The sequence below is a fragment of the Argentina silus genome, assembly GCF_951799395.1.
Source record: "Argentina silus genome assembly, chromosome: 22".
Lineage (NCBI taxonomy): Eukaryota > Metazoa > Chordata > Actinopteri > Argentiniformes > Argentinidae > Argentina > Argentina silus.
This window is the reverse complement of record NC_139676.1, coordinates 10,875,059-10,888,525: the sequence shown is the minus strand read 5'-3', so window position 1 is coordinate 10,888,525 and position 13,467 is coordinate 10,875,059. Positions and strand designations below refer to the sequence as shown.

The 13,467-nt window shown below is 40.8% G+C and overlaps 1 protein-coding gene across 1 annotated transcript in view; it reads right to left on the bottom strand.

Annotated features, from left to right (window-relative positions):
* Nucleotides 1-4,262: 4,262 nt before the first annotated feature.
* prkcaa (protein kinase C, alpha, a) overlaps nucleotides 4,263-13,467 on the bottom strand; it is a 131,940-nt gene continuing 122,735 nt past the window's right edge. Inside the window, exons 16-17 of the mRNA XM_083693817.1 lie at nucleotides 13,058-13,198; nucleotides 4,263-5,373 (exon numbers count right to left, since the gene is read on the bottom strand). Coding sequence (XP_083549943.1) covers nucleotides 5,206-5,373; nucleotides 13,058-13,198 — 309 coding nt within the window. The 3' untranslated portion in view covers nucleotides 4,263-5,205. The remainder of the gene's footprint in view (nucleotides 5,374-13,057; nucleotides 13,199-13,467) is intronic.

Sequence of the window (13,467 nt, the reverse complement as noted above, 5' to 3'; positions counted from 1 at the left end):
ACGCAGACATATATATATATATATATATATATACACACACACACACACACACACACACACATTACATTTACATGTAAACATCAAATTGTAGAGAGAGAAGTTTCCCTACATTGCCTACCTTGCTTTTTATAGCTCCTGTGTGATGCCAACTGTTTGCTGTTCGTTTAGCCCCAGTTGCCAAAGGCATAACAATGGAAGTCCATCAGGGGCAGCAGACCAAGTCTGGGCCAGACTTTTGAAGGTAGATGATATAAAACCTTGGCTCTGGATCAAGTCCAGGGGGCTGTCTGGTCCTGGTGCCAGATCTGAATTAGAATGCCGATGGCAAACTGCCTCAAAGACTTAAGATTAGACCTGTAGTCTACAGAATGAAAAATTCAGCACCCCAATTTCATGCTTCTTCTGGGCACCTCTGTCATTAAAGTTTTACTATCTGTGTATGCTATCACCATTGCTCCTCACATGCTGTATGGTGGGATATAAGTATTTTTTAAACCCGTTCAATGCTTATGCAACACTGTCTCTTATGGAAGGGGAAGCATGTTGAACATTGTTGCTTGAAGCTTTGCAACCCTGGTCAGATGCCTGTGTTTATCTACTTAATAGAATATGGAAAAATGCACAAACTGATGAATGGAACCTTTGGTGGATTTGTTTGTTTGTTTGTTTGTTTTTGAAGGTGTACTAAATATGTGGTCCTCTGTGGCTCAGTTGGAAGAGCATGGTAGAGCATGGTGTTAACAACGCTAAGGTGGTGGGTTTGATTCCTGCTGGGACCATATATACAGCTAAATGGCATATATTACATATAAATGAAAGACAGCTTCTTCTGGATGGCCATTATTTGTCTTCTTTATTTGCATTATCATACAGTAGGTACAAATGACACTATTGATTACAAGGTTAGTAGCTCATACTCCTTTTAAGGGGATATTGAGGAAGGGGGGAAACAAACATACACCATTTGCAAAATACAATATATTCTTTCTTTTACAGTCTATGTAGATATCTAAATCATTATGTACAGGGACAGAAGCGCTTGGTTTATATATGAACAGAAACAGATAGGAACAGGAGAGGTCAGGAGGTTAATGGACCGTATGATATACTGTAAGGCAAATCTGCACACTGTTGGATCCCGTGCTCTACACATGACAGAAAAGACGCCGGTCCAAATCTACCTCTTCATACCCAACAGGTTACAACACAAGGGGAGGAGGCTGCATCAACTCAACACAAAGAAGGAAATAGAAACACATACAAGGAAAGCCAACATTCACCTAAAAAGTACACAAACCAAGCAAAACGAAGGGAAAAAAAATCAGAAAAACAAAAACATTTAAGATATATATTTTTTTAAGCGTAAATGCGGTACGAGAATGAAGATTTAGACCTGATGAACGCTAAAACTAAACACGGAAAAGCAGATTGTAAACAAAGGAAAAAAACTAAGAAGAATTCATGATTTAGCCAATTACTTCCCTGTGTTAGAGATACAGGGTATATGGGGGAGGGGAGGGGGTTGGTGTCAGTAGAATTTAGGTTATCAGACAAAAAACTGCTTTCATGAACTGATTGGATCTTGAAAGAAGACGGGAGGAGGGCTTTGTCAATATAACGGATTGATGGCCCAGGCACTGACAAGAAGGGGGGATGGCGAATAAAGGGAGGGAGGGAGGGAGGGAAGAGAATAGAAGAGGGGAAAGGAGAAACAGGCCAAAAGAACGTTTGTTCGTTCGTTCGTTCATTTACCCGGTCAGTCACCAACCGCCCCTTTACTCTTCCCATCATTCCCTTCATCTGTCTCTCTTTCTCTCAGTTCATCGTAGTGCTCACTCATTTGCTCATGACTGTAACTCGCTCGCTTCACTCACTCTCTCACTGGTAGGCACAGGGAGGTTTGGGTAAGCAAAGGGATGGTCACATGGTGGGAAAGTCAAGACTTACTCCTGTCTGGCTATGAAGCACAAATGTCAACTCGCACGAAACGTGACGTAAACACCATGGAAGAAGAAATGACTAATTGGCTAATTGACTGGCATTGGAACTGCATTGACATCAATGTAAATTAGCACGCCCGCGGCGGCTAGGCTACATCTCTTTAGCAAGGACCACATGGGTTGGACAGAACAAAGAGTGAGTGTAGCTTTGGGGCAGTCTCTCTGCGTAATGAGAGGCTGACAGAGAGAGTCATCGGAGTGACTACAGCTAGTGCAACGCTGCTATTGTTGGGTTCTGTTTTGTTTACGGTTTGGCACATGTCCATCCTAGCCATAGACACTTCACACAGAGTTTAGCAAACTATCCAGCATCTTGGCACCAAACGTTCCAGCCAAATAATATTCTAACTTAACATTCTTATTAGGATAGAATTGGAAGGGAACTTTAGGTGCATGGCATGAACAATCTAAATCTTCAACTGAGTTTGCCAAACTCTGTATATCTATGGCTGTGGAACCATCAATAGAGCAAAATGCTTAGAAAAGGAAGAGGAAGGAGACAGGGAATCGTGCCTATAGAATCGTATCTATACATTTTATCTATCGAGAAAATCTATAGACAGTTATAGATTATCACTCAGATACGAATTGATGATATTTTTGTTAAACATTCCTGAATTACTTGAGCAGAAGCAAACTAACCCAAAAAAACAAAATCACAAAATAATTTGGAACAAAATGTAATTAACAAACAACAACACTAACGATAACAACGAAACAATACCCCTTCATGGAGACACTAGGAAGCGAGTGGTCCCACTGGTCTAGCACAGAACACACATCTAGACCAGTTTTCACATATCTTCCTCATGGTGAAATGTTAGCATTGGGATAGATGCTATGGTGAATGGTTAGCATTGGGATAGATGCTATGGTGAATGGTTAGCATTGGGATAGATGCCATGGTGAATGGTTAGCATTGGGATAGATGCTATGGTGAATGGTTAGCATTGGGATAGATGCCATGGTGAATGGTTAGCATTGGGATAGATGCCATGGTGAATGGTTGGCATTGGGATGGATTCAGCTGAGCTGGGGTGCGGGGGTTTTTGCTGTCTGTCTGACCTGGTGCCTGGTGCTTAATTTCGTGCAGCATTTTTAGATCATCACGTGCATTGTTTGTTTATCCCTGCCAACAACATGCAGATGCAGGAGGGGCGGTCTGAAAGACGTCAGACCAGAAGCCAGGCGCGCACCCGGTCGTCTCGACCGTCGCATTGACAAAACATTGGTTATGTGCGGAAACAAGAGCAAACGAAGATCGTTTGATAAATCTGCAAAATGTCGAAAGTCGTACAGATAATTCTCTCTCTCGATTTGCTAAATATCGACTCTATTAAAGACAATTGTCACCCGATTGTTACAAAGTTGATCTTTTTGGGTTACTTTTTTGTTACATAGAAATATGTTTTTATTTAGTTATTTACCTATCTAATGTAATAAAAGCACATTCAGTTGTTGATATAAAAACTGCGAGTTGCTATACTTTGTTTTAAGTAACTCATGAATATATTTACAAAATAGTTAATTAATACACTGGTATGTGTTACAGTTAAAATATTAATTCGATCTAATGGAACAAAATGCATGATATCACATTAAAGCAGAAAATAATGGAAACTATTATAATCTTTCTAAAAAATATTAATCAAAATAAAGGGGGATTACACAAGTATCAAACACAAGATTTAAAATAATATGATACTCTAGGAGCCAGTTACCCAAACGTAGATTAAGCCTAGACTAACACATCTCATCAATAGATAATCTCCACTGAATGTGTGATTTAGTCCATGACTAAACCGCCCCTTGATGTTTTATCTATACTGTATATAAGGACATAAGCATGCAACATAACATTGCATGGTTCATACACAAACAATACACTTGACATCAATTTAGTTTAGCCTCTACATTTAAAAACAAAACAAAAATAAACTAAACAAGCAGATTTTCATTAGGAACTTGTCAATTTTTAAGGATTTCATTTAAAGAGATCGGTGGCCATTAAGAGCCTTCAGTTGATAAGTGGACACACAGACAGAAGACAGTCAGGTTGGGACAGGACAAGTAATGATGTCACTGAATCGTGTTTGATGATTATGATAATTTGATGGGAGAAACATCTCACAGAAGTCCTGTCACACCATAGACTGTCTAATGCAGGTTTTAATATATATATATATATATATATATATATATATATATATATATATATATATATATATATATATATATATATATTGAGACAATGTTGTGATAATGACTGTTTTTAACCACCTCTGCTTTGTCTATCTGAATGTCCACTTATGGTTGTAAACCTAACGACAAGAAAACAGGACAACCTGCAGATCAGGATAAATCTGTATAAATGTAATGATTATCTCTCTCTCTCTCTTTCTCTCTGTGTGTGTGTCTATACTGTATATATGCGCGTGTGTGTGTGTGTGTGTGTGTGTGTGTGTGTGTGTGTGTGTGTGATGGTAGTTAATAATGGGCATTTGTATCGTGCATATTAAACATGGGGGTGCCTGTTATTACATATTTTGAAATGGAATCTCACCAACACCAATAGAATCAAAGGAAAGAACTGTAAACAGGGGAGTCAACATGAAACAGGAGCCGTCATAACAAACTGACAGCCATTGTATTTACCCCTAATGGATCGCTCACAACCTTATTGGATAACTAGGGGGAACAATCACCAACTTGTTTCCATGTACAGTACGTTATTACATCTCAATACCTGCTGTGATAATGATAGTGGTAGTACTGGCTATGCCTTTACTGGCTAGACCTCTACTGAAATGCCCTTTTCTAATGCAAACAGAATGGGTGACAGAGGACATCCTTCATCTTTACCCTCATCACCCATACAATCATCTCTTTCACTGGCCAAATGGTTGACACTGGCCAATTCATATCAGAGCACATTTCCAATTCCTAGAACCCTAGATAATTGATAACGTTGATACATAACAAGGGAGTCAGATATGATGTTTGTGTGGGTGGGGTTGAATTCAGATTCTAGGTTGTAGGGAGAGTTGGCGAGTTTTTGGATTGGCAGTTGGGGTTGGTTGGTTGGGTTGATGGTTGGATTGGCAGTTGGGGTTGGTTGGTTGGGTTGATGGTTGGATTGGGTGGGATTGGCGGTGGGTGGTAGCATGGAGGGGGGGTCATCACCTGGTCCGTACCCCCCTCCTCCTCATACGGTGTTGGGCACGAGGGAGGGGTTAACAAACTGCGGGTTGATGAAGGAGAAGCCGGAGAAGTCGGCCTGGTCAATGTTGGCGATGACAAGCTGATCCGGAGGCGTGAGCTGGGGCTGGGTGCGTGTGAAGAACTTGTCGAAGTTCTCCGCCCCTTTGCCACACTGTGAGAGAGAAGAAAGAAGAGAGAAAGAGGTGTTACAGAAAGGCATTAGGACTATGCTATGGTTATGCAGGCCAATTGTAAACACATTCAAATACGTCAATATCAAGAAGTCACAAGACATCCCGTTTAGCAGCAGTCACCATTCCTAAACCCATGGGAGCGAATGACACCATCATCATCAAATGTCATTACGACCAAATACCATCGTTTTCATCGTCATCATTATCTCCAAAAGTGATCAAGATACTTCACACTGTGTGTGTCAGCCACGGTGGTCTTACTGTAAGATAATACATGTGCCAATTTGAAACTAGTTATGATTATATATGCCTAGACATGTCCCCTGGCCTAGCTAGAAACAGAGAGTATTCAAATCTGCACCTGATCCTGAATGTGCTTTGTATTCGGCTTTCCTCCCTATTCAGATTACATGCTCTATATCCCACATTCACCTGGATTATAATGCAACTGAGTCCCCTGATTTCCAAAGTAACATCAGCAGTAGCAGCTGTGAGGACAGACTCACACACTCACTCATGCACTCTCACACACACACACACACACACACACACACACACACGTACATGTAAACAAACAAAGTCTTCAGATTGGTTCAGTGAGGAGAAATGGGTGTCAGGGCCTCTACAGGGGAACATGCTACGTTCTCTCTGACCTTACAACCTGCGCTGACAGAGCTTCTATGTTTTGGTGTTGCTACATATTTGACCTCCACCATCGAACCTGATTACGTGAAGAAAGAATAGCAACACCGTACGACAATGTACGGCAGTGAGGGTCGCGAAAGGGTCATAGGTCATAGGAGAGAGAGAGAAAGAGTGAGAGAGTGAGAGATAGATAGATATATACTGCTAACATGCAGTCGCTATCAGGGGTCGGTATTTGGATTGTGTTTGTGTTGATAGTTTTGAATCGATTTATTCTGGTTGTAGAACATATTACACTGTATCATGACATTGAAATAATAAGGTCTGTCAATGCAAGAGATTAACTGAAATTACAATATTTAATTTCTTGAATTGGAATAACAATTTATTCCCTGAAGTGACTGAATAGAGGTAAAGTTGATCCCACTGCTGACAGGGCTCTGCTCTGACCCCTGGTCTAACCGAACGGAGGCGACTAGGACACAAAATGGCCGCTGACACAAAAAGACCATGCAGTGAGAAGATATAATAATATAGTTTCCAATTTAATTTGTAGTCATTTAGTCATTCAGTTGATTCACTTTTATTACATTTAAAATGTTAGTTTACCATGCATTAGTCTCTACACTCCCACACGTTTTTACGGTTTGAACTTCCATGGCCGCTACATTTTTATCCGCTTAATGTTTTCGCTTGTTGTCTTTTTAATTTGATTGCCTTTTCTGCCTTTATTTACTCATTCTTTTCTGTGAAGCTCATTGTGTTACCTTGTATAAAATGGTGTTATATAAATACAGTTGGATTCAATTTGATAAACCGAAGAACGGAGGAATGTTGTGACAGTCACTTTACACCTCTGATACCCTTCAAACAGCGAGCAGCACTCGGGCACAAACTTGCAAAGGCCTCAATTTCATATCCCTGATGCTGCGTTGAATCGATGGCATTCCATTTAACAGTGTTCCATTAACAGTGTTCCTTGGACCAGCAGAGCTGTGATCTGAGGGTTAGGGTTAGACCTATACATTGCCTTTAGAGAACACCTTGGTCTATGCATGGTGCTAGCTAGCTACCTAGCAACACCAGGGTGGGGTTGATAACAGCATGTAAGAGATAAATACTGTACGTATACAACAGATGTTTGGAAAACGTATGTACAACTGGGTTGGTTTCCCAGACAGAGAACAAGCCAAACCCCAGGCTAAAACGCATCTTCAATGGAGAATTTCGAATGAAAACATAATTTAATCCAAGGCTGATCATACAGACAAACCAATTAAACCTACAGTAGATATGTACATCTATAACAATACAGTATAGCTTACAGAGTCCTTGTTAAAGCTGGTAGTTAGCCAAGACTTGTCTTATAGTTCGTGTCACCGTGTGTTTGCATGAGGAGGACTGGTGCACTCTCTCCCTCCTCCACCCTCATCAGCTATTCCACCTCCACTCCGGTGTGAACACTGCACCACTTAATAGGCTGTCACATCCCCAGGGAATATCGGGAATATCCCTCTATCTACAGCCAAAACGACTACAATGGGAAAAAGGGGAGGTGAGTGTGGAACATGGGAAGATCGGGATATGATCTGGGAATCTGGTTCAGTGAAATTCCCTTAGAGAACCATTTTGTGGTTGGTCTACAGTACATTAGGTAACCATATCTTAGTGACCATACTATTTCAAATAGAAGGAACATAGCAACATTTGAATACTATCTGAAGTTCTATTCCACTTTGGGCCGAAAAGCTCCATTGATTCAAGTGTGTGTGTGTGTGTGTGTGTGTGTGTGTGTGTGTGTGTGTGTGTGTGTGTGTGTGTGTGTGTGTGTGTGTGTGTGTGTGTGTGTGTGTGTGTGTGTGTGTGTGTGTGTGTGTGTGTGTGTGTGGGTGTGTTTCAGAGCGGGCCTAAAGCCCCTGCTTTTAAAGACCTCTCCTGACTCCTGGACTCTAGAATGACAGGTGACGCTTTCTCCCCCCAGGCCACCATACTGTCACCCTATACAAGATGCAGCAGGACAGAATAAACACTGTGACGCAAAGTTAATATAGAGAGACACACACACTCACACTCACACACTCACACTCACACACTCACACACTCACACACTCACTCACTCACTCACTCACTCTCTTTCTCTCTCTCTCTCTCTTTCTTTCTCTCTTTCTCTCTCTCTCTCTCTCTCAGTGCCCGGAGTAGAACATGAGATTGATAGGAGGATGAATGTACAACTTCCCTCCATCACTCTGTCCTTAAATAGTGTCAATATATCTTCCTTCAACACCGGACAGCCAGTCACACGTCTAGCCATCCATTGATCTGGACAGACAACCACTTTAGGCAATAATACCTCTGTCTGTCTGTCTGTCTGTCTCTGTGTGTGTGTGTGTGTGTGGGTCTGTCTGTGTGTGTTTGTTTGTTTTCCTCACTTCTTATTCTATCTCTCCTTTTCTTAACTCTCACTCAGTCCTTACTAACCTCTACAGGGACCTACTGTATCTACTGTACTTACTGTATCTACTGTATCTACTGTATCTACTGTACCTACTGTATCTACTGTACTTACTGTATCTACTGTATCTACTGTACATACTGTATCTACTGTATCTACTGTATCTACTGTACCTACTGTATCTACTGTACCTACTGTATCTACTGTACCTACTGTACCTACTGTATCTACTGTATCTACTGTACCTACTGTATCTACTGTACTTACTGTATCTACTGTACCTACTGTATCTACTGTATCTACTGTATCTACTGTACCTACTGTATCTACTGTACTTACTGTATCTACTGTACCTACTGTATCTACTGTACCTACTGTATCTACTGTATCTACTGTATCTACTGTACCTACTGTATCTACTGTATCTACTGTACTTACTGTATCTACTGTACTTACTGTATCTACTGTATCTACTGTACTTACTGTATCTACTGTATCTACTGTATCTACTGTACCTACTGTACCTACTGTACCTACTGTATCTACTGTACCTACTGTACCTACTGTACCTACTGTACCTACTGTATCTACTGTACCTACTGTACCTACTGTATCTACTGTATCTACTGTACTTACTGTACCTACTGTATCTACTGTATCTACTGTATCTACTGTATCTACTGTACCTACTGTATCTACTGTACCTACTGTACCTACTGTATCTACTGTACCTACTGTACCTACTGTATCTACTGTACATACTGTATCTACTGTACTTACTGTATCTACTGTATCTACTGTATCTACTGTATCTACTGTATCTACTGTACCTACTGTATCTACTGTACCTACTGTACCTACTGTACTTACTGTATCTACTGTACCTACTGTATCTACTGTACCTACTGTATCTACTGTACCTACTGTACTTACTGTATCTACTGTACCTACTGTATCTACTGTACCTACTGTACTTACTGTATCTACTGTACCTACTGTATCTACTGTATCTACTGTATCTACTGTATCTACTGTACCTACTGTATCTACTGTACTTACTGTATCTACTGTACCTACTGTATCTACTGTACCTACTGTACCTACTGTATCTACTGTACCTACTGTATCTACTGTACTTACTGTATCTACTGTACTTACTGTATCTACTGTACCTACTGTATCTACTGTACCTACTGTATCTACTGTACTTACTGTACTTACTGTACCTACTGTATCTACTGTACTTACTGTACTTACTGTACTTACTGTATCTACTGTACTTACTGTACCTACTGTATCTACTGTACTTACTGTACTTACTGTACCTACTGTATCTACTGTACTTACTGTACTTACTGTACTTACTGTATCTACTGTACTTACTGTACTTACTGTATCTACTGTACTTACTGTATCTACTGTACCTACTGTATCTACTGTACTTACTGTACCTACTGTATCTACTGTACTTACTGTATCTACTGTATCTACTGTACTTACTGTATCTACTGTACCTACTGTACCTACTGTACCTACTGTATCTACTGTACTTACTGTACCTACTGTATCTACTGTACCTACTGTATCTACTGTATCTACTGTATCTACTGTACCTACTGTATCTACTGTACTTACTGTACCTACTGTACCTACTGTATCTACTGTACTTACTGTATCTACTGTACCTACTGTATCTACTGTACTTACTGTACCTACTGTATCTACTGTACTTACTGTATCTACTGTATCTACTGTACCTACTGTACCTACTGTATCTACTGTACTTACTGTATCTACTGTATCTACTGTACCTACTGTATCTACTGTACCTACTGTATCTACTGTATCTACTGTACCTACTGTACCTACTGTACTTACTGTATCTACTGTACCTACTGTATCTACTGTACTTACTGTATCTACTGTATCTACTGTACCTACTGTATCTACTGTACCTACTGTATCTACTGTACTTACTGTATCTACTGTATCTACTGTATCTACTGTACCTACTGTATCTACTGTACTTACTGTATCTACTGTATCTACTGTACCTACTGTATCTACTGTATCTACTGTACCTACTGTATCTACTGTACTTACTGTATCTACTGTATCTACTGTACCTACTGTATCTACTGTACCTACTGTACACACTCACACTCACACACTCAGACTCACACACACACACACACACACACACACACACACACACACACACACTCAGACTCACACACACACACACACACACACACACACACACACACACACACAGTGACCTACTTCATCTCATTTGCCTACTCTTCATTCTGCTTCATAAATACAATAAATACACTACCACACTGTGTTAAAGATATATACATTCATAATGTATACACGTTCATTGAATTATACAGTGCATTCAAAAAATATTCAGACTCCTTCACTTTTTTCCACATTATGTTATGTTACAGCCTTATTCTAAAATGGATTAAATATGTTTGCGCTGTATATATCTGTCCATTGCAGAGAAATTATACATGTATTTACTCCACCAGTACGCAACATACAGTAGCAACGGTACTTTGTAATCTCAACACATCTAAATACATAGCAGCGCTTTTGAAAAATACATATAAAGAGAGTACATGAGAAAGACGCTACAGTACGATGAATATTACATTAAAAAAGACGTGATCCTCACAATATAAGCAAGACCGGCGATGTCGTCGTTGAGTTTAGAAAGAGTTTTAGAAACCAGTGTTGAGGCTGGGCTGTAAAACGCTAGAAATAACTGTCAAATTAGTTTTGGGCTCAGTAACGATAAAGCTTGTTTGATGTATTTGATGTATCTATTTTGATGTATCTATCGCGATAAAGTTTGTTTGATGTATTTGATTTTTTTTTTCGATTGATCGGTTTGACAAATTCAGATTCTCAATCGTTTGAGCGATCACTTAATCGGATTACACTTGTTTGTTCTTCTTCATTATTCATGCCACCGAGGCCCTTGCCTTTGACGCTGTTTCAAAAGTGTATTTAGACTACTATAGTATTATACAAACTGTTTTATGGATTCATACAAAGACAAATGATTGATAAGCAACACGTTATCGTGAGGCCTTGTGCTACAGCCTAACTACACAGCCTGTCTCGCTCAGAGTTCCTAAGCCTATTGACTATTACAATTTTATAGGAGTTTCTCTTGTTAATTTCATGCATACTGTACAAAAGAACAGACAGAGACAGTGACCTCTCGGTACACACCTGCTGCCTATGACGCCTATTTGTGGTTGTCTGGTATTGCCGCGAGACATTTTGGTTCTGTTTAATGTTCTGAACATAAATACTGTTCTATTTTTAAACCACAACTGAAACCCTCTGGTTTCTTCAGGCTCTAGTCCTAAACATGTTACATAGAGCACTTTTTAACGTATATTGTAATAAATATTGTTATCGACTAATATGAGGAAAACTATTTTTGTCCATATTTTACAGTTCTACTTATATCCATCCAATATACACGGTGCACCACACAGGTTCACAGTGCTGGTGATGATGAACCATATCACCTATAACCAACCTGGTGATGATGAACCATATCACCTATAACCAACCTGGTGATGATGAACCATCCAACATTATGTCAGACCATGTTGTAGCTTTGCAGCTAGAAAAGGTTCTCTTTTGTATCTGTGTGAAAGAAAAACCTAGCCACAGGGGATTTGGAGGGGTATGCGTGTGCGTGCGTGTGTGTGTGTGTGTCTATGTGTATGTGTATATGTATGTGTGTGTGTGTGTGTGTGTGTGTTGCACTGGACTGGACAGAGACCTTTGAGAGATGCCAAACGCTCAGACACTATTCAGAGACTGATCTGACAAGAACCCACCTGGCCTTGGCTTTACTATGGTGACAGACTTCCTTAGGGCATTCACAGGTTGTATGTGTGTGGATGTGTGTGTGTGTGTGTGTGCATGCATTTTTTTCGGTGTTCTCATACATCTGAATAGGAAGCTAAGGATATCAGATCACAAACAGCCAAGAGGACGGGGACACACACACACACACACACACACACACACACACACACACACACACACACACACACACACACACACACACACACACACACACACACACACACACACAGTCATACAGCCCTCAGGGCGGTGTCTGGCCACGTTGTTGTGAGAGCGGGCCAAACAGACAACAGTGCAACAGTACGTCGCGCTGCAACTGTGAGAATATGAAGTGAGTGTTTCATCATCTACGAAAAGTCAGTCTTCACTACAGGAATCAGTGAGGAGAGTTAGGGAGACACAGTCGTGACAATGAAAGGCTAGTTGACCTTTCAAATCAGACGGGGGTAAAGTCAGGTTAACAGCTGTGACATTTTACTGTGGGGCAGGGGTTATGTCGTGGCTATGCAGGCGTTATAGGCACCGCTTGTGTTCGGCTTGTGTGTGTGTGTGTGTGTGTGTGTGTGTGTGTGTGTGTATTCACAGTATGTTAACAGTGTGTGTATGCGAATACAGTAAGTTTTTACGAGCGTGTGTGTGTGTGTATGTCTGTACACATGACTCACCACTTTGGGTTTGAAGGGGGGCTGTATCTCGCGGTTCGTGAGGCGGTCCCAGTCGATGCGTCTGAAGAAAGCATGCTCCCTGACGTCCCTCTCCCCCTCCGGCCCACAGCCCAGGCGCTTCGATGGGTGCTTGGTCATCAGCTGGGGTAGAGGACAGGAGGGCACAGAGTTAGAATGACAGGAACTGACATAAACCCTACTCTTTGGTCATTAGCTGGGATGGAGAGGCCATAGAGTTAGGATGACGAGAACGAAAATACCTCTCACAGTTCTGCTGCTGCTTTAAGACGATTCAAATACACTGGTAAAGTGGAACGTCACTGGTGATACCCACACAAACGTTCAGCGCAAATCTGACATGGGAATGGTCATATTTGGCTGCTAAACGTACTCCCACCATAATATAACAT